The 24,996-nt window shown below is 36.3% G+C and overlaps 6 protein-coding genes across 6 annotated transcripts; all 6 read left to right on the top strand.

Moving 5' to 3' along the window:
* The first annotated feature begins 49 nt into the window (after positions 1 to 49).
* On the top strand, positions 50 to 1,892 carry LOC129806527 (zinc carboxypeptidase-like). The gene is made up of 6 exons (XM_055855171.1): positions 50 to 381; positions 445 to 637; positions 698 to 741; positions 802 to 1,037; positions 1,239 to 1,371; positions 1,446 to 1,892. Exons 1-6 carry the CDS (start codon positions 83 to 85, stop codon positions 1,804 to 1,806), a joined length of 1,266 nt encoding a protein of 421 aa, XP_055711146.1. The 5' UTR covers positions 50 to 82; the 3' UTR covers positions 1,807 to 1,892.
* Positions 1,893 to 5,007: 3,115 nt separating this feature from the next.
* LOC129805177 (uncharacterized) lies at positions 5,008 to 8,684 on the top strand. Its single transcript, XM_055852936.1, has 9 exons — positions 5,008 to 5,339; positions 5,403 to 5,595; positions 5,656 to 5,699; positions 5,760 to 5,995; positions 6,190 to 6,322; positions 6,399 to 6,754; positions 6,978 to 7,963; positions 8,245 to 8,478; positions 8,550 to 8,684. The coding sequence occupies exons 1-9, from the start codon at positions 5,041 to 5,043 to the stop codon at positions 8,604 to 8,606; spliced, it is 2,538 nt and encodes an 845-aa protein (XP_055708911.1). The 5' UTR covers positions 5,008 to 5,040; the 3' UTR covers positions 8,607 to 8,684.
* A 662-nt stretch (positions 8,685 to 9,346) lies between these two features.
* Positions 9,347 to 11,064, top strand: LOC129806523 (zinc carboxypeptidase-like). The gene is made up of 3 exons (XM_055855167.1): positions 9,347 to 10,475; positions 10,544 to 10,777; positions 10,838 to 11,064. Exons 1-3 carry the CDS (start codon positions 9,492 to 9,494, stop codon positions 10,919 to 10,921), a joined length of 1,302 nt encoding a protein of 433 aa, XP_055711142.1. The 5' UTR covers positions 9,347 to 9,491; the 3' UTR covers positions 10,922 to 11,064.
* Positions 11,065 to 13,064: 2,000 nt separating this feature from the next.
* On the top strand, positions 13,065 to 15,006 carry LOC129806522 (zinc carboxypeptidase-like). Its single transcript, XM_055855166.1, has 3 exons — positions 13,065 to 14,074; positions 14,416 to 14,649; positions 14,715 to 15,006. The coding sequence occupies exons 1-3, from the start codon at positions 13,091 to 13,093 to the stop codon at positions 14,778 to 14,780; spliced, it is 1,284 nt and encodes a 427-aa protein (XP_055711141.1). The 5' UTR covers positions 13,065 to 13,090; the 3' UTR covers positions 14,781 to 15,006.
* A 93-nt stretch (positions 15,007 to 15,099) lies between these two features.
* LOC129806521 (zinc carboxypeptidase-like) lies at positions 15,100 to 16,652 on the top strand. Its single transcript, XM_055855165.1, has 3 exons — positions 15,100 to 16,115; positions 16,194 to 16,427; positions 16,487 to 16,652. The coding sequence occupies exons 1-3, from the start codon at positions 15,102 to 15,104 to the stop codon at positions 16,562 to 16,564; spliced, it is 1,326 nt and encodes a 441-aa protein (XP_055711140.1). The 5' UTR covers positions 15,100 to 15,101; the 3' UTR covers positions 16,565 to 16,652.
* A 3,903-nt stretch (positions 16,653 to 20,555) lies between these two features.
* LOC129805176 (zinc carboxypeptidase-like) lies at positions 20,556 to 24,983 on the top strand. Its single transcript, XM_055852935.1, has 3 exons — positions 20,556 to 21,548; positions 24,611 to 24,844; positions 24,906 to 24,983. The coding sequence occupies exons 1-3, from the start codon at positions 20,556 to 20,558 to the stop codon at positions 24,981 to 24,983; spliced, it is 1,305 nt and encodes a 434-aa protein (XP_055708910.1).
* The last annotated feature ends 13 nt before the right edge of the window (positions 24,984 to 24,996 follow it).

The raw sequence follows: 24,996 nt of genomic DNA, 5'->3' as shown, positions 1-24,996 counted from the left end.
TAATAGTTTGCAAAATTTGGTATAAAAGCCTATAGCATATTAAATACTTGACTCAGTTCATGCAAGAAACGGATACGGCAAAATGGGAAAAAACGGTGTTGTGCTAACATTCATTTGCATTCTCGCGACCATTGTGAGTTGTGAGAAGGCCCGTTTCGATAACTACCGAGTGTTTACGGTTGGTGTAGAAAGTGAAGATCAAATAAATGTATTGCTTGATTTGGAAAGGATGTCTTCATCAGGCTATGACTTCTGGACTAGTCCTACTAAAATTGGTCGATCTGTAGACATTATGGTGCCCCCACATAAGTCTGCGGAATTTGAAGAAGTTATGACAACGTATCAGTTTGCTACGACATTGAAAGTTGAAAACGTTCAGGAGTAAGGATCTTGATCTTTGGGATTCGTACATTGTCTAAACTGATTCTATCAATTTGATTAAAGGCTCATTGATAACGAACAGCCGAAATTCAGAGCCAGAGATGGTGAATTTGGATGGACACAGTATCATACCCTTGAAGAGATCTACGCTTGGTTGGACTTGATGCTAGAACAATACAGCACGGTCCTAACACCCATTACTGCAGGAAACAGTTACGAAGGCCAACCAATTAGAGGAGTTCTACTGTCCTATCGCGTAATTCTTTTTCACAAGTACTAATTTTGAAACCGATTTTTATAATTCGAATTTTTACAGGAGGGAAATCCTGCTGTCTTCATTGAATCCAATACTCATGCTAGGTAAAATGTCTATAAGTCCTTAAACCCGAATGTATCATAACTAAATTATACGCATTTTAGGGAATGGATCACTTCTGCTACGGCTACATACATCCTTAATGAATTCCTAACATCAACTGATCCTGATATTCGTCGAATTGCTCAAAACTACGACTGGTACATCTTTCCTATTTACAATCCCGATGGCTTTCGGTTCACTCATGAGAATAATCGAATGTGGAGAAAGACCCGCTCCCGCCATGGTTTAATTTGCAAAGGTGTTGATTCAAATCGAAATTGGGGTTTCACATGGCAAGGTATAGTCATGAAAGTGTATTACTTTATACCAGAGGTGTGCAGGAACCGTTAAAAACTGAATAAACGTCAAAATAAGTTTGTTCTGGTAGCGTTTTGGCCATTGACGTACAGGTTTCATTTGACGTTTATTCGGTTTCAACGGTTCTTTCACGCCTCTGCTTTATACGACTTTTCTAATAATTTTCTATGTGGTATTGAAGATGGATCAGGCCCTGGTGCAAGCAATGACGTTTGCTCAGACACATACGCTGGACCTGAAGTGTTCTCTGAACCAGAAACCAGGCAAATAGCTGACTTTGTCCTTGAGCATGCCAACCATATCAAGCTTTATTTGTAAGTACAAGTTAAATTGTAACCATCGTAACAGTAATATCAAGAAAAATTTAATATACGTTTTTAACTTATAGATCCTTCCACTCATACGGCCAGTTGCTTCTGTATCCATGGTGCTACAAATCCGAACCAGCTGACAATTTTGACGATCTTGTTCGAATAGGAACAGCGACATATGATAAACTTAAGGAAATACATGGCACAGAATACACGGTTGAAAGTGCATTCGATCTCTACATTTGCACTGGATCTAGTATTGATTGGGTCTACGGAGAGGCTGGCATAAAACTTGGCTTTACATACGAATTCCGTGACACAGGACGTTATGGATTTATTCTTCCTGCTGATCAAATTATTCCTAACGCTATTGAGATTTTGCAATCAATTATTGCCATGTTAGATGAGAGCGACAGTTTGGGTTACATGACGCCTTGATGAACAGATGTGTCATTATTATTGAACAGCTAATGTCTTATCTAATCTGTATATCAAATGATTGATAAATACAAATTATATAATAAGATGACTGACTTTTGTATACTTTTTTGAAGTCATTCATGTCTAAATTATATCACGTAATAGAAATAAACACGGTCTTAAGCGTATTTGCAGCACTATTAGTTGTTAATCCAATGAGCTTTGATACTATATATAGGGGAAAGTGCCCGTACTTTGCACGGTCTCAAGCTTCATAATGACTAAATATTGCTTGAAGATGCAACGCTTGAGATGGTACGGTCACATCATGCGTTGTGATGACCACCACATGATCCGGCGCACCATTAACATAGAGGAGACGAGGCGAGAGCTCTATTCTGCTTGGTCGAATTCGCTCAGACCATTATTGAACTATACCAAAGTGGTTTCAATTCAGGTATATCAACAACAGACTAGATCTTTTCCCTTCGGCTGTCTATGGAGAAGATGAGAGAGCATGACCAAGCACTTCACCATCTCTTCATCGATTTCAAAGCAGCCTACGATAGCATAGTCAGGGTAAAACTGTACGAAGCCATGGGTGAATTCGGCATCCCAAATAAACTGATTAGATTGGCTAGGATGACCATGACCGATGTGAGAAGCAAAGTAAAGACAAACGGATCACTCACATGTTCACGCAAAACGAGAGTTTTGCGTGAATAACGGACTCAGACAGGGGGACGGACTATCGTGCGTCCTTTTTAACCTGGCACTGGAGAAAGCGATCCGTGATTCCGGCGTGAGCATGAGGGGAGTCATACTCAATAAGCCCACGCAGCTCCTAGCCTATGCTGAGGATATTGATATTATGGGACGCAATCCCAGAGCTGCACAAGAGGCCTTCATCCAGATTGAACATGCGGCACGAAATCTGGGGCTACAGATAAATGAAGGCAAAACGAAGTATATGATGGCCTCGTCAGCAGCAACTCCGGCAACATCTACGGAGAGCATCGGTCAAACAGGGCTCCCAATTGGGGACTACAACTTTGAAGTTGTCAACTCCTTCGTGTACCTTGGGTCAACAATCACAGCCGACAACACCATCTCAACAAAACTCCGCCCACGGCTGCTGAAAGCCAACAAAGCCTATTTCAGTCTATCAAGAGTTCTCCGGTCCAGAAGCTTAAGCATAAAGACTAAGCTACTGCTGTATAGGACTATGATCCTGCCAGTCTTCATGTATTCGTCTGAGACGTGGGACCTCAGCAAACAGAATTGCGAACTCTTGGCCGCGTTTGAGAGGAGGATCCTACGACGGATTTTTGGCCCCATATGTGAGGACGGACGATTCCGGATCCTATACAACCATGAGGTGTATGAGCGCTACCGAGAGGTAACTTTCGTCAAACAAAAACGCCGCAATAGGATCCGGTGTGCTGGTCATCTGGTTCGCAAGGATGAGGACGACCCAGCCTGGAAAGTTTCTAGGGGCGGACTCTATTCTTCGAGGAAACGGGACCTACCTACCTCAGATGGACCGACGGCGTAGACCAGGACGCCAGCACATTAGGGGTGCGGAATTCGAGAATAGTGGCGCGTAACAGGCTCAAGTGGCGACGGGTCCTGAGTCAGGCCAAGACCAGTAATTGGTTGGCCTATTGGCCGAAAGTAATCTAGTAAGCTGTTAGTAGGCTGTTAAGCAAGTGAGTAAGCAAGAATTAGCAACGGGTGACTTATACAGAGATAATCCTGGTCAATTATCCTATAAATGTTTGGTAAAACTCGAGAAACCTAAACCATGAAAATTTTGAAATGAGTAACCGCTTGAGAATTTGCCATCAAAACCTCAATCTGATCAACCTAAATCAAATCATATTTGCTTATACTCAGTAGTATAGAAACCATTGTAAAAACCGTAAAAGTGGATGGAATCTTTGATCTGTTTTAGGCAAGCAATCCTGCGTTAACATCATCAATTGAAAGCTTTTCAAGCCATTATTAAGGCGCGTCGGCCCAGAGGGTAATTTAGAAGGTGACGGAGGTTACTGATTCTAGACCTTGCCTGGGTAGGTCTCGGAAGCAATTCCAAACGTCTTCCTTAAGTAGCGAAAATGAAAAAGGCGCAAAATGCTAGCCTAGATATCTTAAGCCTGTAACAATATTAAGTACAAACGGTTGAGGAATGAAAATATCCATGAATTAAGATATTTCCACAGAGAAGAATTTAGAATGCAAGGGGGTTGATCTACAGAATTGTGGATTATTTAAGCAATGCATTCACTAAAACAGGATCGGTTATGCTGATCGGTTTGCGGAAACTTTGTATTCTAGTACATTTCGTATTTTACTAAATATTTCGTATTTTACTATTTCGTCTTTCATGCCCATATCCCATGCTGACCTAAGAACCCAAAACGAAAAGAACGGTTTTACCTAGATTACGGATACAAAATCATTGCGGATCAAAAGTACCAAGCCTATCGTCACACGTTGATATCAGTAGTCCTAGTAACCCTCTCAATCTGGGTAGAGTCATCTCATTAAATGAAACCATGCAAGAGGTACGAATCCTATACGTATTACTTACAGTAAATATTAAAATCACCATTTCAAAGCATTGGACCCTATGAATAAGGATAATAGCATGAAAACCGAAACACAAATTCATCGCTGAACAACTAGATCGTTTATAAGTAGGGGAAAGTGCTCTCGCTTCGAACGTTCATGCCTTCAAATAATGTGACTTTCTTTTATATTTCCTAGAAGACATACACATAATTGTGACATAATTTTCAATAATTGATTTTAAGCTAATTAATATTTAGTAGAAATGTGTGAATCTTTTAGGAAAACTAAAAGAAAATTCACATTATTCGAAGGCATGACCGTTCGAAAGGAGAGTACTTTCTCCTACATGCAATACAAATGTATTTTTTTTAAAGTTTTCTTTCAAATAGTTTTTCACATAAAACACAAAAATGAACTCAAAGTGGGTTGAATATATAAAATTAATTCTGATAAGATTAATTACAAGAAAATTCAACCACTACTTTTCAAATTTATCTAAACAACTCACCATTCGACAAGTTAATCTTACAATTGATACAAAGTGAGTAAAAAAAATGTAACTGTAATCTAAGATGTGATACACTTGACATGAGAGATAATAGTTGGCAAAATGAAGTATAAAAGCCTAAAGCATATTAGTTACTTAACTCAGTTCTTGCAGAACACAGGTTCGACAAAATGGGAAAGATCGGTGTTGTGCTAATATTCATTTGCATTCTCGCGACTATTGTGAGTTGTGAGAAGGCTCGTTTCGATAACTACCGAGTGTTTACGGTTGGTGTAGACAGTGAAGATCAACTAAAAGTGTTGCGTGAATTGGAAAGTGTTTCATCATCAAGCTATGACTTCTGGACTAGTCCTACTAAAATTGGTCGATCTGTAGACATTATGGTGCCCCCACATAAGTCTGCGGAATTTGAAGAAGTTATGACAACGTATCAGTTTGCTACGACGTTGAAAGTTGAAAACGTTCAGGAGTAAGGATCTTGATCTTTAGGATTCGTACATTCTCTAAACTGGTTCTATCACTTTGGTTAAAGGCTCATTGACAACGAACAGCCGAAATTTAGAGCCAGAGATGGTGAATTTGGATGGACACAGTATCATACCCTTGAGGAGATCTACGCTTGGTTGGACTTGATGCTAGAACAATACAGCACCGTCCTAACACCTATCGATGCAGGAAACAGTTTCGAAGGACTACCAATTAGAGGAGTTCTACTGTCTTATCGTGTAATTCTGTTCAACAAGTATTTATTTTGAAACCGATTTTTATAATTCATATGTTTATAGGAGGGAAACCCCGCTGTCTTCATTGAATCCAACACCCATGCTAGGTAAAATGTCTATAAGTCCTTAAACCCGAATGTATCATAACTAAATTATACGCCTTTTAGAGAATGGATCACTTCTGCTACAGCCACATATGTCCTTAATGAATTCCTAACATCAACTGATCCTGATATTCGTCGAATTGCTGAAAGTTACGACTGGTACATCTTTCCCAATGTCAATCCTGATGGATTCCGGTTTTCTCATGAGAATAATCGAATGTGGAGAAAGACACGATCCCGTCATGGTTTAGTTTGCAGGGGAGTTGATCCAAACCGAAATTGGGCTCATCAATGGCAAGGTAATTTGACAGCGTATTGATAAGTTAGAGCTTCGACAGACCTGAGGACTAGCCGAGAGACGGCTTAGCGTAATTATATTAGAAATAATCGTCAAACTACATTTCTATCATTTTCCACTAAGTCATCTCTCGGCTTTAGTCGTAAGTGTAACTAGGACATTACACTTCTTATAATTTTCTACATGATATTGAAGATGGATCAGGCCCTGGGGCAAGTAGTGACGTTTGCTCAGAGACATACGCTGGACCTCAAGGATTCTCTGAACCAGAAACCAGACAACTGGCTGACTTTATACTTGATCATGTAAACCATATCAAAGTTTTCTTGTAAGTAGTAACTTAGTAAATAAGAAGGAGTAACATCTTATTAAGGGAAATAACAAGAAATATTTTACACGTATAGGTCATTCCATTCATACAGTCAGTTACTCCTGTATCCTTGGTCCTATACAGCAGAACGAGCAGATAATTATGATGATCTGCATCAAATAGGAGTAGTAACGGGCGATAAGCTTAAGGAGCTATATGACACGGAATACACAATTCAGAGTTCATACGAACTCTATATTTCTACTGGGACTAGTGTTGATTGGACCTATGGACAGGCCGGTATAAGAATAGGCTACACTTATGAATTCCGTGACACAGGACGTTATGGATTTATTCTCCCAGCTGATCAAATTATTCCTAATGCGGTTGAAGTCTTGCAATCAATGATCGCAATGCTAGATGAATGCGAAAATTTGGGCTACATGACGCTTTGAAGGACCCATATCACCATAATGATTGAAGAGCCAATGTCTTATCTAATCTGTAGATTGAAACCATTGAAAAATACAAATAAAACAATACGATGACTACTGGAATTTATTGAAAGATAATGCTATAAATTTTTCACATTGAAACATCATGAGATATGCCAGAGGACATATAAAGTGTGAGTTATTACCCAGAAACATTCATTTGTGCGGTGCAATTTGAGAAATAAACAGGATGAAATTTGTGATCTTAGGCATTTTAATAGCCTTCGTAGTGGCTGATCCAGCGCGTTTTGATAACTATCGCGTGTACAGTGTTTCAGTAGAGTCAGAAGATAACTTAAAAGTGCTCAGGAGTGTAAACAGAGGTCTCAACGGTTACGACTTTCTCGTGGAACCAAGAATACTCGGAGATACTGCTGATATCATAGTTCCTCCGCATTTGCAAAATGATTTTGAGCAACTTGCCAAAAAGCATGAACTTAAGGTAGAATTGGTTATTCCTGATCTACAACGTATGATTGATATGGAGAGACCGATAGAGAACATTCAAAAAGCATCAGAAGATTTCGACGTAAATGAATACCACAGTACTGAGCATATCAATGAGTGGTTGTACTATCTGGCTGAGCAATATCCGGAAGTTCAAATCATCAGGGGCGGATCCACTTTTGAAGGTCGAGACATTATTGGAATAAACATCAACCGGAGAGGAGATGATAGCCCAGGAATTTTCATTGAGTCAAATATCCATGCACGAGAATGGATTACTTCAGCCTCAACTGTATGGATGATAAACAAGCTTCTAACGGCAACCGATACTGAGCCAGAGTACAAGGATTTAGCTGACAACATTAACTGGTACATCTTCCCAGTGGTTAATGTTGATGGATATGAATATTCACGAGATGTCTATAGAATGTGGCGTAAAACGCGTTCTCGTCAGGGCTTTATTTGTCATGGAGTGGATCCTAATCGGAATTGGGACACATACTGGCAGACCGGAGGAACTGGGGCTTCGGATAACATGTGCGATGGGGACTTTGGCGGACCTGAAGCATTCTCCGAAATCGAAACTGAAACTCTATCTGATTACATCCTCAGCATTCAGGACAAACTCAATATCTACATTTCATTCCACTCTGCTGCCGAATTGCTCCTGTTTCCATGGGGTCATACCTCTGATCCAGTACCCGGCTTTGAAGACTTTGTAAGTACATTGAAAACAATATATTCGGAGTAAGCTAGGGAGTAATACGGGCTTCAGACCTAAGGCTTAGCCATCTGGCTTGACTCCTCTAACTCCTTATCAGGCACGAATTTTTAGGAAATTGTTGTTAAGGATTGGATATTAAGGGCAAATGATCCATTAGATTTTGAAAAATCAATAAAATTGCTTGTTATTTAGATTTTTGAGACATTCGGGAACTGAACTAAAACTCCAGTCTGAAAGAAGCATAAGGCTAAATATCTAAACCATTTTCTTAACAGAATACAATAGCTCAAACTACAGTTGACGCTCTTAGAGAAAGACACGGAACTCAGTATCGCTTTGGTTCAATTAACCAAGCAATTTATCCAGCAACTGGTGGTTCTATAGATTGGGTATTTTTGAGACTTGGCATACTTTCATACTGTTATGAGTTCAGATCTAGGAACACAGCTACTGGTGAGAGATATGGATTCCTTGCGCCCCCTGATCAGATTCAACCAAATGCAGAAGAGGTATGCGAACTGCAATATCCATAATTTTACAATCACAGCGCTAACTAAACTATCAAACCGATTTTTTCTAGGTATTGGATTCCATGGTTGCAATGGTTGCCAAAGCCAGGGAACTCGGCCATCTCTGAAAACTTACCTGTTAGCTGAATGTAGGCACGATTCACACAAAGCGAACCTTCAAACGATACGAATTTTCTCTTTGTTTGCATCTCGTTGTTAAGTTAACAGTTGTCTATCTTACGGTGTTATCACACTTGCACATTAAAATTTTAATGTGATTCACATTAATTGTCGCTTGTGAGCGTCCAAATATGTTATTATTTGTGTCTTTGAGTCACTTAATATTTGGGGTTTTTCTATTTAATGATAAAGAAGTGGACTTGGCCTGCAAAAATAAGTTTAAATTTACCTAAAGCATAAATATTTTTCACATTAAAAAATTAAAGTGAAAATCGCATTAATTTTTCGCATTAATGCTATAAATCAATTTGTATCAAATTTTGCGGGCCAAGTCTACCTTTTTATCAACAAATAGATCAAATTTTGAATATAAAATGATTCAAACACACAAATTACACATTTGGACTCTCACCAGCGACAATTAATGTGAATCATATTAAAATTTTAATGTGCAAGTATGATAACACAGTTAAGCTAAGAAATGACGAACTAGCTCTTTGCAACCGAAGAGAAAATTCACATCGTTTGAAGATTCACTTTGTGCGTACCAAGTCTACTTTCCCCTACACCTAATTTTAACGAATTTGATAAACGACTGACCACGAAACAAACCATTCATCGAAGATAAGTCTGTTATCTGAAGATGATTAGATTGATGGAAATAAAGAGTCAATAAATATTTATCAGAAAAGTCAATACCAGTGGTACTATAAATTAACAATCCACAATTCTTGAATTGAGATTGATGACCATTCATCCAATTCATCAGGTATATAAAGTTGTTGTCTTCCAACCGGTTAAACCATTTTACAAGGGTCTTTCCTCCGAGTAAGATGAAGTCACGCGAGTTGTGTTTTCTGTTTCTTGTAGTTCTTGCACTTACCAGTGCTGAACCATATCGTTTTGATCAATTCAAAGTGTTTAGAGTACGAATTGAAGCACAAGAACAACTGGATGTATTAAGAAGTTTGAAAACCGGTCCAAATAGTTATGAATACTTCGATGAACCTCGTCAAATCGGACAAGAACTGGACATGATGGTCCCACCATTTCTTCAATCGGAATTCGATAATATGATTACGGGCACCAAAATGAATAAAAAGTTGATGATCAACAATCTACAAGAACTCGTCGACAAAGAAAGGCCTAACAGAGCAGTGGAAAATGATGACGAATTCGGTTGGGATGATTATCACAGCATTGACACAATAAACGCATGGATGTACTCTCTGGAAGAACTCTATGACGAAGTTACTGTTATCCAAGGTGGAACAACCTACGAAGGAAGAAACATTCTTGGTGTAAATATCAACCGAAATCCTGGACAAAATCCTGGAATTTTCATCGAATCACAAATCCATGCTAGAGAGTGGATCACATCTGGTTCAACAACTTGGATTATCAACAAACTCCTTACAGCAACAACTGCAGAACCAGAGTACAAGAATTTAGCTGACAACATCAATTGGTACATCTTCCCGATCATCAATGTTGATGGCTATGAATACACAAGGAATGTGTACCGAATGTGGAGGAAGACCCGATCACAACAAGGACTGATTTGCAATGGAGTCGATCCTAACAGGAACTGGGACGTATACTGGGAGAAAGGTGGAATAGGTTCATCAGCCAATATGTGCGATGGAAGCTTCGCAGGACCAGAAGCATTTTCGGAAATTGAAACTAAATCCCTTTCCGAATATATCTTAAGTCTGGCAGATAATTTGAATTTCTATATTTCCTTCCACTCTGCTGCTAACATGCTCCTCTTCCCATGGGGTCATACTAACAATCCATCACCTTACTACCCTCAGTTTGTGAGTAAAAAATTGCGGAAATATTTCAAGATAGTGATAAAAACAATTTTTTTAATTGAATAATTCAGATGGAAATTGCTACAGCTACTATAAATGCACTACATGCTCGTCATGGAACGAACTATACCTATGGACCAGTTTACTCAACGATCTATCCTACAACAGGAATTTCATCAGACTGGGTGCATTATGCCCTGGGCATTCCTGGTTTTACTTACGAATTCCGTAATAGAAATACTGCAACAGGGGAAAACTACGGGTTCCTAGCGCCCCCTGAAGAAATTCAGCCCAATGCTGAAGAAGTAAGTTAGAACTTTGTAAATTTATAAAACGATACTTTACGACTTTTTTTCATTTCCCAGGTTTTGGATTCACTGGTGGCTCTTGTTCAGAAAGCAACAGAATTGGGCTATATGACACCAAATGCTCCAGGGAGACGTCAGTAATGTACAGTAAGGAACGACGTGGATCTTCAACCAGAAAAACCACAAAATTTCACAAATTTCGTTAACCGGAATGATTTGAAGGTTAAATTTTTTTGTAAGTTTGAAAATAAAGATATCATGATATACTCGTAATCGCAGATTAACTATATGATTTTAAATATAGAAGTAGGGTAAATGTCCCAATTTAAAACCATTTCCAGACGCTTTAACTTTGACAGAAGATTCAACACTTTAAGATCATTTTTTTTTTTCTGAAGAGAATTACAGTAGACTCTCGCTAATTCGGCTCTTTTAAGATCGGGCTACTTTATAATTCTGGCGGCAGTTAAATTCGAAAAAAGTTGACATTTTTCAAGTTCGATTATGATTATCAAATGAAGCAAATATGCTCAAATTTGTCATGATTGTCTTAACTTTGATGAGATTTTGCATTATTAATAGGTTTTCATGAAATTTATAATACCAATGAGCATATAAACTCAATATGAGTATGCAGATGAACAAAAAATCGTTGCATTTCAAACAATTTGTTGCCCGAATTTGTCTCTAAGTCGGTTGACATTTCGGTCCCAAATGCCCGAATTTGGGAGAGTCTACTGTACATAAATTTGCTCCATGACTCTTCTAGAATGTGACTTTTTTGTGAAAATTCTTTAAATGTAATTTGAAAACTTCTTAAATACAAGAAAAATACGCGAGCGTAAAATTCTTCTAAATGCTTGGAAACAAATTAATCCAAATGGAGACAAGGGAAATTTTCTAATTGGAGACAAACAGTGTAAGTGAAACCGCGATGAAAGGCTTCCAAAACCTTGCTGAGTTGCTCTTGAGTGCAGGATTTGTTCTTATTCCTGACCTTTTCTCCTTTCCCATATAAAACAATAGGAAAATCTCTCCAAAAAAATCATATCTCCGTTGTTTCCTATTAAAGCATCTGCAGGCACTTCATAAAAACCCTTTTTGTTCACCAAATAGGTAATTATTTCATTTGAAAACTTCACATTCCGTTAACAATAAAGATTAGCACTCAATTTAACTAAAATTAGCCAGAAATATGACATAAATATTAAACAAAACGAATAAACAACAGTCCCCTTATTGTGTTTTTCATTATGACCAGCGCACAATAACTTTTGTTTGTAAAAATGTTTTCAAAATTTCCCATGAGAATGAGCGAGATGACTAGATCTAGATCTCACTCACTCTCATTCAAATGTCAAAAACATGTTTACTAAACAAAAGTTATTGTGCGTTGGGCATTACAAAAACTTATTTATTTATTTGTTTATTTATTTATTTATTTTCAAATACTTCTTTTGAGCTAGAGTTCTTAAAAGCAAAAATTTAGACAGATGTAGGTGTACAAAGACTTCAGTGTTTGTGTGATAGCGGCCACCGCCGTCTTAGCGTTGATAACCGCTTAATTCGCGGTTTTTTTCGGTCCCGATAAAATCTTTCAAAATCAAATTTTTTACAAAATTGCCACTGTTATTTATTTTTGAATAAGAATTAATTCTTTAAAATTGCCGTTTATAAGCGATTCAAATCAGTTAAGACTAGCTCATGATCAAAATGTTTTTCGAGAAAGTTCATACTTTCATGCAGAAATCTTTGGGAGGAATGATTCAAGGGAATTGTATACTGATAAAACATCCTCCTAGACTTTTACTAAAGTCATATATGAAAAAAAGTATTGTACTTCTTCTAGACAGGGGAACATTAGGGGAGATAGGAAAATCCTGTTAATTCTAAAAAAAAATCTCCCGGAGACCCTAAATCGCTATTCATAACCGTTTGGTCACTACATATGATAGCAACTATATGGACGGTTTATAACATTTGTCAGTGTGGTAGACGACAATTTCCGAGTACCGGAAAATCGAAGAATTATATCGCTCTCTCTGGTTATTTGTGGAAATAAATGTACAAACAAGTATTTGTAAATTACTCACCAAAAATTGGCACAATTGAAGATAGATGCATCAGTTATCTGAAAAGAAAACGAAAGGTCCATAAATACTTATCAAGACCGGTCAATATCAGTAAATATATAATCCAAATCTAAAGTGTTTTACAACTGAGCTCTTCGATAAAATTCAATAACCATTTAAAATTAGTATACCCCAAGCCACTGAACATCATTTCAGAAGCGAATTTTCAGTAGAAAGTATGAAAATACGCGAGTTGTGCTTTATATTTTTTGTAGTTCTTGCGCTTACTAGTGCTGAACCATATCGTTTTGATCAGTTCAAAGTGTTTAGAGTACGAATTGAAGCACAAGAACAACTGGATGTATTAAGAAGTTTGAAAACCGGTCCAAATAGTTATGAATACTTCGATGAACCTCGACACATCGGACAGGAAGTGGATATGGTGGTCCCACCATTTCTTCAATCGGAATTCGATAGCATGATTACGGACACCAAAATGAATAAAAAGTTGATGATCAACAATCTACAAGAACTCGTCGACAAAGAAAGGCCTAACAGAGCAGTGGAAAATGATGACGAATTCGGTTGGGATGATTATCACAGCATTGACACAATAAACGCATGGATGTACTCTCTGGAACAACTTTATGACGAAGTGACTGTTATCCAAGGTGGAACAACCTACGAAGGAAGAAATATTCTTGGTGTAAATATCAACCGAAATCCTGGACAAAATCCTGGAATTTTCATTGAATCACAAATTCATGCAAATGAATGGATCACATCAGGTTCAACAACTTGGATTATCAACAAACTCCTCACAGCAACAACTGCAGAACCAGAGTACAAGGATTTAGCTGACAACATCAATTGGTACATCTTCCCGATCATCAATGTTGATGGCTATGAATACACAAGGAATGTGTACCGAATGTGGAGAAAGACCAGATCACAACAAGGACTGATTTGCAATGGAGTCGATCCTAACAGGAACTGGGACGTCTACTGGGAGAAAGGTGGTATAGGTTCATCAGCAAATATGTGCGATGGAAGCTTCGCAGGACCAGAAGCATTTTCGGAAATTGAAACCAAATCACTTTCCGAATACATCTTAACCCTGGAAGATAATTTAAATTTCTATATTGGCTTCCACTCAGCTGCTAACATGCTGCTTTTCCCATGGGGTCATACTCCCAATCCATCACCTTACTACCCTCAATTTGTAAGTAGATACTTTCTGATTATCATCATTCATTTTCAACCGTTTATCCTTATTGGGGTCGCGGGCCTATGACATCCAAATTAGCAGCCCACGCTTGTCGATCCTCCGCCACTTCAGGAAGATGTTCAGGTTCGATGCCAAGGCATTCCAAGGCAAGATTCTGAATTTGATTCAGCCACCTTGTCCTAGATCTGCCTCAAGGTCGACGCCTCCTCACAATGGCTTACATAGCTTTTCTGGGGAATCTTTAACTTTCTTATTATAAAAAAAAAATATTATTCAAAAATTTTTTATTCGAAAGATTAATTTAAACTTATGAACTATTTTGAATTCTATTCTAGATGGAAATTGCTACAGCTACTGTGAATGCACTACATGCTCGTCATGGAACGAACTATACCTATGGTCCTATATATACAACGATCTATCCGGCAACGGGAAGTTCAGAAGACTGGGTTCATTATGCCCTGGGCATTCCTGGTTTTACTTACGAATTCCGTAATATGAATACTGCAACAGGGGAATACTACGGTGCATTAGCACCTCCTGCGGAAATTCAACCCAATGCTGAAGAGGTACGCTAGAACTTTGTAAATTTATAAAGGAAAAATTGATTATGTTCTTTTTAAATATTTAACAGGTTTTGGATTCGTTGGTAGCACTTGTTCAGAAAGCAACAGAATTGGGCTATATGACAGTTAATTAGCACGCAGCATGCAACTCAAGAATGAAACCTTAAATCTTGATTTTTATTTAAGGAATGTTACCTATTTATAACAAATATAAAAAAAATGAATGATAATATGGCGAGTGATTAGTGTTTCCTGAAGAACATGGAAATACTAAAAAAAAAATTACGTATATGGAGCTTATCTGAATGATATTACCATTTGAAGGGTCAATAAATTATAGTCAAAGTCTATCTATATCAGTAGCTTTGTTTTTTTTTTTTTTAATGTGCTTTAGTATGACAATCATTTAGTAACGTATATATATCTTTTATTAAACCAATGATTAACATTTCAAAATGGATCTTCTTCAGAGAAATATGAAGTTTCGCGAGTGCTCTTTAGTATTCTTGGTGGTTGTTTTTGCATTTATCAGTGCCGAACCTTATCGTTTTGATGACTTCAAAGTGTTTAGAGTTAAAATCGAAGCCAAAGAGCAACTTGAAATATTGAAAAGTTTAAAAACCGGACCTAATAGTTATGAATACTTTGACGAACCTCAACAAATTGGGCAGGAAGTGGACGTTCTCATTCCACCATTTCTTCAATCCGATTTTGATGCAATGATCAAAAAAACAAATATCAAAAAGAAGCTGATGATTCAGAATATGCAAGACCTCATTGACAAGGAGAGACCGGACAAGCCTTATTCCCAACAAGAGGATGAAGAATTCGGATGGACTGATTACTACGATACCCAAACCATCCACGAATGGTTATATTCCATGGAGGAACTTTACGACGAAGTCACTATCATTAAGGCTGGAACTACTTACGAGGGACGAGACATTCTTGGTGTTAACATCAACCGAAGACCAGGACAAAATCCTGGAATCTTCATTGAGTCACAAATCCACGCAAGAGAATGGATCACGTCAGCGTCAGCAACATGGATTATCAACCAACTACTCACAGCAACTGATGCACAGCCGGAAATTAAGAATTTGGCTGACAACATTAATTGGTACATCTTTCCACTGATCAATGCTGATGGATACGAATATTCCAGAAATTACTATCGATTGTGGAGAAAGACCAGATCAAAACAAGGATTCATCTGCCAAGGAGTAGATCCTAACAGAAACTGGGATGTTTACTGGGAGAAAGGTGGAATAGGTTCATCAGCCAATATGTGCGATATAAATTTCGCTGGACCTGAAGCATTTTCGGAAATTGAAACCAAATCTCTATCTGAATATATTTTGAGCATTAGAGATAATATACATTTCTATATTGGCTTTCACTGTGCTAGAAACATGCTGCTACTTCCTTGGGGTCATACTCCCAATCCAACACCTCTTCATCCTCAGTTTGTTAGTAATTTTATCAAAAAAAAAAATATAGGTACTGATGTGGTGATGAAACTTATTTACGATATGATTCGTTTATAGATGGAAATTGCCGAGGCTACTGTAAAAGCCTTACATGCTCGTCATGGAACAAACTATACTTACGGCCCTATATATACAACGATCTACCCTGCAACAGGAAGTTCAGAAGACTGGGTATACCACACTCTGGGTATTCCTAGTTTTACTTACGAATTTCGAGAAGTTAATACAGAAACAGGAGAATTTTATGGATATACAGCGCCCCCAGACCAAATCGTTCCGAATTCAGAAGAGGTAATTCTTTTAGTATCACAACTTTTTATTTCTTAAACTCAAAATAATCTTTATTTCAGGTTCTAGATTCGCTGATAGCATTGGTTGCGAAGGCAAGAGAATTAGGTTTCATGTCTCTTAATGTTAGGAAACTATAAATTTTACATTTTCTTTCCGGAGAACTTTAAAAAAGCAAAAAAAATAAAATAACAGTCTTTATAAATAAAATAGTAATATTTTATAGGATTCTACTTTTTCTTCATTTAAAAATTAAATTAAACTCCAACTGCTGAACTCAAAAATCTAGACGCGTGGACTTGTTGTAATATAAGATTGTGTTAGGACCTAATTCTTATAATCGAATCGTCTATAAAGCACAGGCAAGAGTAGAGCCAAAACCGTGTAGGTTAAAGTGATATAATTTGGAATTAGTAGTACAAGTTGGACAATTCGCCGGTACAAGTTGGACATGGCGTTTTTCTTGATAAATACAGTACAAAATTTGTGTTTAAGCACAAGGAACCAAATTATAAAACTAAAGCATTAAAAATATACAAATAAAAATGAAGTTCTAAATTTGTCAAGAAAAAAAGCCCTGTCCAAATTGTACCACTGCACTGTCCAACTTGTACCACTTTACCCTATTAGGTCACCTTATCACTTCTTCTGGCTATTTTAAAAGGGCATTGTATAAATGAGTAGTAAAAAGTTAAAATTGAGCAGTAACAAAAAATTTGAAACAGTGATATTATCGTCCAAATTTTGGCAAAGGGAAAATAAAGGGCTTTTCATTCTATCTGCAACAATTTTATATGTTAAATAGTATATAAATTAGACCCATTTAAGTTTTTTACTGATCATAATTACATATTTTACTTCTCATTTTTATTTTTCTACTGCCCACTTTGAATTTTTTACTGCTCGTGTGTTTTTTGTCTTTTAATAACACTCAATAAATTTACTATACTATTAAATGTACATTTACTAACTTTTTTTGAACAATGTATTTGTAAACCCTTAATTTGAATTTCAAGGATTCCATGTTTCTATAGGGGGAAATTGTGCAGCTTCGTATGGAAAATATTGTCCAAGATTTAAGATTGTTTACTGAATGCTACACAAACCGAATCAGTTAAACCACTTATGTCAAACGAATCTCTAACTTATTAGGTTCACAATTTCACATCACAAAATTCCTGGAAATCCTTAGGATTTTCTTCTACAGGAAAATGAAAATTTAGTGGAGATTTTTACGAAGCTGCCCTGAGGGGAATTCTGTAACGCTCTGGCAATGCCATATAACAAATTGGGTTCGAATCTTAGGAGAGCTTTTTCGAAAACGCGATTCTATAGCCGTGGCATTCCCATTTCAGTTCACGTGACATCGTCAGAAGTCACATATTTTAAATTTCTGGCAATTAAAATGACTATGAATGTTGTTGAACAAATCAACCAAAGCGGACTGTATTTGCATAATATCACTAAGTAAAGGCACTTCATTAAAAAATCAGTGAATTGCATTTTCGAACTTATATGATATGACAAAAAAAGCTCGATTAGCATTGTCAGGTTTCGAACACGCGTGATAATGCCACGAAAATTATAGAATTCCTCTACTGGTTTGCTCAGCTTCGTACAACATTTTGCCCACCTAAGTAGGTCTATTTTTTTCCCGAAAACATTACAATAAACACAAAAAATTGCACATCACTGCTTAGGTGGATCTTTCATAAACTTCTTTCAACCGTTTGTAGGAGGTATCACACATAAAAACATTAATTTTATGCTATTTTCTGAGACATGTTTTTGTGACACTTGGAAAACCATTTTTGCACTGCATTCTGACAATCAGTTAAGTGCTTGGTTAGATGTTATTCTCTCATAATCATACCTATTTTAATCTTCAGATCTGCTCAGACATCTCCAATGAATCTTACAAAACATATTTTGGACATAACTGATTTCAAAAATGACCAGCTGAACTTTAAAACAAAGAAAATTGAATGAGATATGCTCAAAATGCATTGAAGTGGCAATGAAAGAATCACACTTGCCATAGGCAGATTGAGGCGTACCCAAGAAACTATTTATTCTTAATAGAGTCTAGTAGAATTCCTTAAGTAAGGCACTATAGAACAAAAAATATTTTTATTTACTTATACCGCTCTTGTTGGACTATATATCTGGCGGAATTCTGTGTAATTGCAGTTGTTGCGGTGTTCGCCAGAGAATTCGTTCTTTTCAAATTCAAAGACTCCGAATTTTTGCCAAAGCTTTCAACCCTTGATGTGGGTCTTCATCAGAGGGCTGAGAAATTCAAGTAAAATTCAAGTAAAAATAGATTTTAAAAAAAACCGATAATAAGTTAAAGTGGCAAAGTGTAATATATCTAAGCAGACGAAAGACGGATTTTCAAATTGTTAAAAACGGCGGTAATTGAGTAAGTAGAAGAGCATAGAGAGGTCCAAAATGTTCTAAAATTAATAAAAAAATTTCTCAGCCCACTGATGAAGACCTACACCAAAGGTTGAAAGCTTTGGCATAAATTCGAAGTCTTTTAATTTGAAAAGAACGAATTCTCTGGCGAACACTGAAACAACTGCAATTATACCGCTTTTGGTTCCATCACTGAGATTACTATAAGCAAAGTAGCGCACTCTTAAGGATCTTAAGAGCTTCTATGGGAATTTCAACAGAAAATTCGAACTTTAAGTCTTTTACAAGTACACTAAATGATTTGTTTAATACTTGGTTCTATAAGGCATCTATTTTGCTTCTTGGGTAATGTTTGATTTGACAGAAGCGAAACAAAAACATCTGATGAAGGCTCATTTTGCAGTGGAAGTGCGTGTTTTTCTTCCAGTTTTTCATGAAAATTGTTTAATATCCCAATTTTCTTGTGAATTTATTCAATGGAATCTCTGGATAGGTCAAATATTCCAGAGCGGTGTGCACGTGACCCAAAACAGTGAAGAATTCTCAAATTCGGTTGTCAATAATTTTGACAGATGTTTTTACGAAGCTGCAAAATTCAATTTTCCTGAGCTGCAAAAGTGGTAATTTTTGTAAATTTTCCTCGATCCACAAACACGATTCCCTTCGAGCAAAATATTTTCACGGTAAATATTGACCTTGATAAGCCCTCTATAACTTGGAATAGTTGCTTTTTCGAAAAGACACTTGAAGTGTGAAAAAAAAATGCATAAAATATAGCACATCATAATTACGATTTTAGGCTCATTTTTATTTTTGCTTCTTGAGCCCAAGTTTGTTAGAGAATGTAAGATATGTGGGACTAGCTATTAGAATATATGACCATGGATGAAATTCATTTAGTACCTTGGAAAAAAGTCAACTTTTACCACGCTGTAACATTACGAAACTGCAAAACTTCCCCTACATTTGCAAAAGCACATTTTTACTTATTAAGATGCCATAAGTAGGGGAACTAACAATTAAATGTGCTAGTAAATGATAATGCACATTAAGTGCTTTTAAGGACTTAATAAGTGCTTAATTTAATGCAATGTCTGAATTTTTAAGTATAGTTGTAGAAAAATTAAGTAACAGCAAACTTTGTGTTAGGGCGAAAGGAACACCTATTGACACTTTAAGAACTCGTGTCAGGACCTATTGACACTCTAGTCCGTATCAGTTGCAATACGAAATTTGAACAGTTATCCTTATCGAAAAACCTAATGAAAATAAAACGCTATATTACTTACATTTTATTAGATATATTAATAAATTTCAACATTTTGACAAAAGCGTCAATAGTGGTTCTCTGTTGAAGAGGTGTTCATTCGACCCTATTTAGAACTGTATTCCATATACTGAACATCTCAATTAGATTAATGCATAAAGCCAAAGAATTTAACAACTTTTGAAAATTTATCAATTCTTAAAATAAACCATCCTACAAGTGTTTGTTCAACTGATTAGGAAGAAAATATATTTTGAATTATATATACATTGTCCTCATAAATAGTCGACTTTATCAAGAAAAACAGTGAGTATCAGTAGGGCTTTTAATTGTTTTACAACTTAATTCTTTGATAAAGCTCTATGATAAAATTGTCCCGTGAAAAATAAAACAGATCAAATTACAGCATTGACCAACATTTCAGAACGGATCTTCTTCAGAGAAATATGAAGTTTCGCGAGTGCTCCTTAGTATTCTTGGTGGTTGTTCTTGCAGTTATCAGTGCCGAACCTTATCGTTTTGATGACTTCAAAGTGTTTAGGGTTAAAATCGAAGCCAAAGAGCAACTTGAAACATTGAAAAGTTTAAAAACCGGACCTAATAGTTATGAATACTTTGATGAACCTCAACAAATTGGGCAGGAAGTGGACGTTCTCGTTCCACCATTTCTTCAATCCGATTTTGATGCAATGATCAGAAAAACAAATATCAAAATTAAGCTCATGATTCAGAATATGCAAGACCTCATTGACAAGGAGAGACCGGACAAGCCTTATTCCCAACAAGAGGATGAAGAATTCGGATGGACTGATTACTACGATACCCAAACCATCCACGAATGGTTGTATTCCATGGAGGAACTTTACGACGAAGTCACTATCATTAAGGCTGGAACTACCTACGAAGGACGAGACATTCTTGGTGTTAACATCAACCGAAACCCAGGACAAAATCCTGGAATCTTCATTGAGTCACAAATCCACGCAAGAGAATGGATCACATCAGCGTCAGCAACATGGATTATCAATCAACTACTCACAGCAACTGATGCACAGCCGGAAATTAAGAATTTGGCTGACAACATTAATTGGTACATCTTTCCACTGATCAATGCTGATGGATACGAATATTCCAGAAATTACTATCGATTGTGGAGAAAAACTAGATCAAAACAAGGATTCATCTGCCAGGGAGTAGATCCTAACAGGAACTGGGATGTGTATTGGGAAACGGGTGGAATAGGTGCATTTGATAATATGTGTGAAGAAAAGTTTGCTGGACCTGAAGCATTTTCGGAAATTGAAACCAAATCCCTTTCCGAATACATTTTGAGCATCGGGGACAATCTAAACTTCTACATTGCCTTCCATTCTGCTAACAATATGCTTCTTTTTCCATGGGGTCATACACCTAATCCATCACCTTACTACCCTCAATTTGTGAGTATTTTACAAATCATCCTCAATTCTGAAATAAGTCATATTTAAATCATTAGACTTGGAGTATTAGTTTAAAAGTGTTGCACTTAAAGTTCACTAAAATATATTTACAGACTTAATCACCCACTGTCTTCAAATCGATTTTTAAAGACTGATTTGTAATCTCTCTTATAACGATTTAAAATTCTAAAGCTAAACTGAGGATTCGTTAAACCCTTTTATTCTGAAAATAACACTTAACTCAGAATAAAAAATCTGAAATTTTGTGACACTAAATATTTAACCCTCTCTAAAGTCAAAACTTTTAAATATGAAAAAAAAAGAAGTAATGGGGTAATTTTTTCTATAGTGGAAAGTACTCTCCCTTCGAACGTTCATGCCTTCGAATAATGTGAATTTCTTTTGTTTTTCGTAAGAGATTTAGACTAAATTATTACGGAATTATCAATAATTGATGATAAGCCAAATAATATTTAATAGACATTAGTAACCCAAGAAGCAAAATAGCTGCCTTATAGAACCGAGTATTAAACATGTCTTTTAGTGCACTTTTAAAATACTTAAAGTGAAAATTTTCTGTTGAAATTCCTATAGAAGTTCTTAAGTTCCTTAAGAGTGCGCCACTTTACTTATAGTAATCTCAGTGATGGAACCAAGAGCGTTATAAGCAAATAAAAGGATTTTTGGTTCTATAGTGCCTTACTTAAGGAATTCTATAAGACTATATTAAGAAAAAATTGCTTCTTGGGAAGTCTCTTAGGAAAACCAAAAGAAAATTCACGTTATTCGAAGGCATGAACGTTCGAAGGATGAGTATTTTCCCCTACTAGGGGAGACTTGAGCAAAACTTGTCAAAACGCATATTTAATTCCTTCACGAGTTCTGAGAAAACTTAAACGTTTTATAATGAGCATATTCTTACAGAAAATTTACTGCTCTACAACATTGCAGAAGACTATTTTCCTCTATCTCGAAACAAATGTGATTTTCGAATCATTTTCTAAAAGTCGATTTTGTGGAGATTCTCAAAATTTCTGGGGCAATTTTGTCAGTCTTCGGATAATTTGTGACGTTTTACTCTCGCAAACGTTAAAAATATCAAAAAGACGTATTTTTATACACTAGAGAGAAATCCGAAAGAGTTAAAATAACATTTCCGGAAATGTTAAATTTTCCCTGCATTATTGATCCTAAATCGGTGTAAATATTATGCTCTTTAGGTGTATTCGGGCTAAAATTTACCTTTTTTCGTGTTAAAAACTTAAAATGGTGTAAAATTAACATTAAAAAATGTTGATATATTTTTACACCTAAAAAGTATTAAAGTTATGAGGAAAAAAAGTTAATCGCACCCTCTTTCTTTCTCAGTGTACGAACTTTATTTCTCTACAACTTTGTCGAAGATAATTTTTCTCAGAAGATAATTTTTTTCTTAGCGAGAAATGTGCTTAAATTGATCTAATCAGTATTGATATTTTCTGTAAGCCAAATATTCCAAACATAGGGCTCAAAATATCTTTGTTTTTTATTTAACATAATCCTTCCTCGAATCCCTTGAATTGAAACTTTGTAAACCCGATTCATTACCGATGAAGACCGATGAAGCCGGGTTCAAAATTTCAATACCTCCAAAAAATCCACATTTAAATTTAATTAATTAAATAAATTTAATTAATTAAATAAATTAATTAATTAAATAAATTAATTAATTAAATTTAAATTGGTTGAAAAAGGGGCCCTCGAAAGTAGTTTGCCTTCAATAAATCAATATGGCGAATTTTTCCAAATTTGCTTGCCCCATGTTATATCCTTATAAGCTATACCGTAAAATCATACAACTTTGTGCCACTTTTTCATGTTTCTTGAATATATTCCAAATTACACGGTAAAAACATTTGGACACTGACCAAAATATTGGAACAAGTTTTGCTTGGGACAAATTTTTTTTGGAATCAAATTGTACCTAGAGAAGATATTTGTTTGTTACGAAATATAGTTACAACTTTATTAGAGTTTTCTTTTGGAACCGTCTTGATACGGTGGAATGTCTACAAATTTGAGTTGAATTCAATTTGAAGTTTATTTCATGCCTAAAGGATACAATGTTTCCTAAACATAAGGCTATATATAACTTACAGTAAGTTTTTTTTGTGAGTTAATTTCGTTTTATACAAATTTGTTTCTGAAAGTTGGAATAGAATTTGTTGCACTCGGCTGTTTTGTTCCCACTGTCAGGAACAAATTGGTACATTTTCATTATAACAATATTATTCCTACATCTGTAACATATTTGTTCCAAAAATTTTCGGTGTCCAAGGACGAGGTAATTGTTGAAACGAAATTGCTACTCATATGGGGAATTTTTTGTTCCCATTGTCGGGAACAAATCCGTGTAAGTGATTTCGTCTTACCGTTAAGGCCTATACTTCAGTCGAGATGGATTTCGGTGGCGAAAGTTCATAAGGAACATCAAATAAGAATCAACTTAAGAGTGTTTTATACAGACGCGTGCATGACGAAATCATATGCGAGTACTGGCAGCAAGAGGGGAAGGGAATCTCGAATTAAAAACGTGAAACCATGTAGCACGAAAATTGCCATAGATATGGCGTCCTCTTCGCTTTGGTGACGGGTGACTGAGTGTGAGAAGCGGGATATGATTTTATGCTAGACGAGCTATTTTTGGAACAAATTCATTACTAATATTGTGTATCTTTTTGTTCCTCCTAGAAGGTATAAATTTGTTCCAAAAATTATGATGTCCGTGGACGAGCTACAATTTGGAACAAATTCGTTGCTAATATTGGGTATCTTTTTGAGTCTCATAAAATGAACAAGATTATGCCAAAAATTAAAGTGTCCGTGGACGAGCTAATTTTTGGAACAAATACGTGCCGAAATTTTTTACCGTGTGGAGTACGTAAAATCTAAAAGTTTATGGAAATTCGAGAAACAAAACAGATGGCCGAAATTGCAATCCGGCTGGAATTTGGCACACTTACCCTAATCTTCCAATGAATAAGTAAAAATAAAGAAAAAGCATGATGCATTGTTAATTTAAGATGGAAATTGCTGAAGCTGCGGTATCTGCATTGCATGCTCGTTATGGCACAAACTACACCTATGGCCCTGTCTACTCAACAATCTATCCCACAACAGGAATTTCAGCAGACTGGGTGCATTATTCATTGGGAATTCCTGGATTCACTTATGAATTTCGCAATGTGGACACCGAAACGGGCGAATTTTACGGCTATGTGGCGCCTCCTGACCAAATTCTTCCCAATGCTGAAGAGGTGATATTCAATTCATACATATTTGGAGATTTTTGGAAATATTTACAAGCTTTAATTTCAGGTTTTGGACTCTTTAATTGCTCTCGTTGAGAAAGCCAGAGAATTGGGGTATATGACGGTTAAAAAATCAGGAATTTAAAAGGAATGGCGCC

Source organism: Phlebotomus papatasi, chromosome 3 (assembly GCF_024763615.1).
Source record: "Phlebotomus papatasi isolate M1 chromosome 3, Ppap_2.1, whole genome shotgun sequence".
In the NCBI taxonomy this organism is placed as follows: domain Eukaryota; kingdom Metazoa; phylum Arthropoda; class Insecta; order Diptera; family Psychodidae; genus Phlebotomus; species Phlebotomus papatasi.
This window is presented reverse-complemented; position numbering and strand designations above follow the sequence as displayed.

Coding starts and splice junctions, on each gene's coding strand:
- LOC129806527 (XM_055855171.1), top strand. CDS start 83: ATGGGAAAAAACGGTGTTGTGCTAACATTCATTTGCATTCTCGCGACC. Junction 382..444: donor AAAGTTGAAAACGTTCAGGA/GTAAGGATCTTG, acceptor ATTTGATTAAAG/GCTCATTGATAACGAACAGC. Junction 1,038..1,238: donor TTGGGGTTTCACATGGCAAG/GTATAGTCATGA, acceptor GTGGTATTGAAG/ATGGATCAGGCCCTGGTGCA.
- LOC129805177 (XM_055852936.1), top strand. CDS start 5,041: ATGGGAAAGATCGGTGTTGTGCTAATATTCATTTGCATTCTCGCGACT. Junction 6,323..6,398: donor AACCATATCAAAGTTTTCTT/GTAAGTAGTAAC, acceptor TTACACGTATAG/GTCATTCCATTCATACAGTC. Junction 8,479..8,549: donor TTCAACCAAATGCAGAAGAG/GTATGCGAACTG, acceptor GATTTTTTCTAG/GTATTGGATTCCATGGTTGC.
- LOC129806523 (XM_055855167.1), top strand. CDS start 9,492: ATGAAGTCACGCGAGTTGTGTTTTCTGTTTCTTGTAGTTCTTGCACTT. Junction 10,476..10,543: donor CACCTTACTACCCTCAGTTT/GTGAGTAAAAAA, acceptor TGAATAATTCAG/ATGGAAATTGCTACAGCTAC. Junction 10,778..10,837: donor TTCAGCCCAATGCTGAAGAA/GTAAGTTAGAAC, acceptor TTCATTTCCCAG/GTTTTGGATTCACTGGTGGC.
- LOC129806522 (XM_055855166.1), top strand. CDS start 13,091: ATGAAAATACGCGAGTTGTGCTTTATATTTTTTGTAGTTCTTGCGCTT. Junction 14,075..14,415: donor CACCTTACTACCCTCAATTT/GTAAGTAGATAC, acceptor ATTCTATTCTAG/ATGGAAATTGCTACAGCTAC. Junction 14,650..14,714: donor TTCAACCCAATGCTGAAGAG/GTACGCTAGAAC, acceptor AATATTTAACAG/GTTTTGGATTCGTTGGTAGC.
- LOC129806521 (XM_055855165.1), top strand. CDS start 15,102: ATGGATCTTCTTCAGAGAAATATGAAGTTTCGCGAGTGCTCTTTAGTA. Junction 16,116..16,193: donor CACCTCTTCATCCTCAGTTT/GTTAGTAATTTT, acceptor ATTCGTTTATAG/ATGGAAATTGCCGAGGCTAC. Junction 16,428..16,486: donor TCGTTCCGAATTCAGAAGAG/GTAATTCTTTTA, acceptor TCTTTATTTCAG/GTTCTAGATTCGCTGATAGC.
- LOC129805176 (XM_055852935.1), top strand. CDS start 20,556: ATGAAGTTTCGCGAGTGCTCCTTAGTATTCTTGGTGGTTGTTCTTGCA. Junction 21,549..24,610: donor CACCTTACTACCCTCAATTT/GTGAGTATTTTA, acceptor TGTTAATTTAAG/ATGGAAATTGCTGAAGCTGC. Junction 24,845..24,905: donor TTCTTCCCAATGCTGAAGAG/GTGATATTCAAT, acceptor CTTTAATTTCAG/GTTTTGGACTCTTTAATTGC.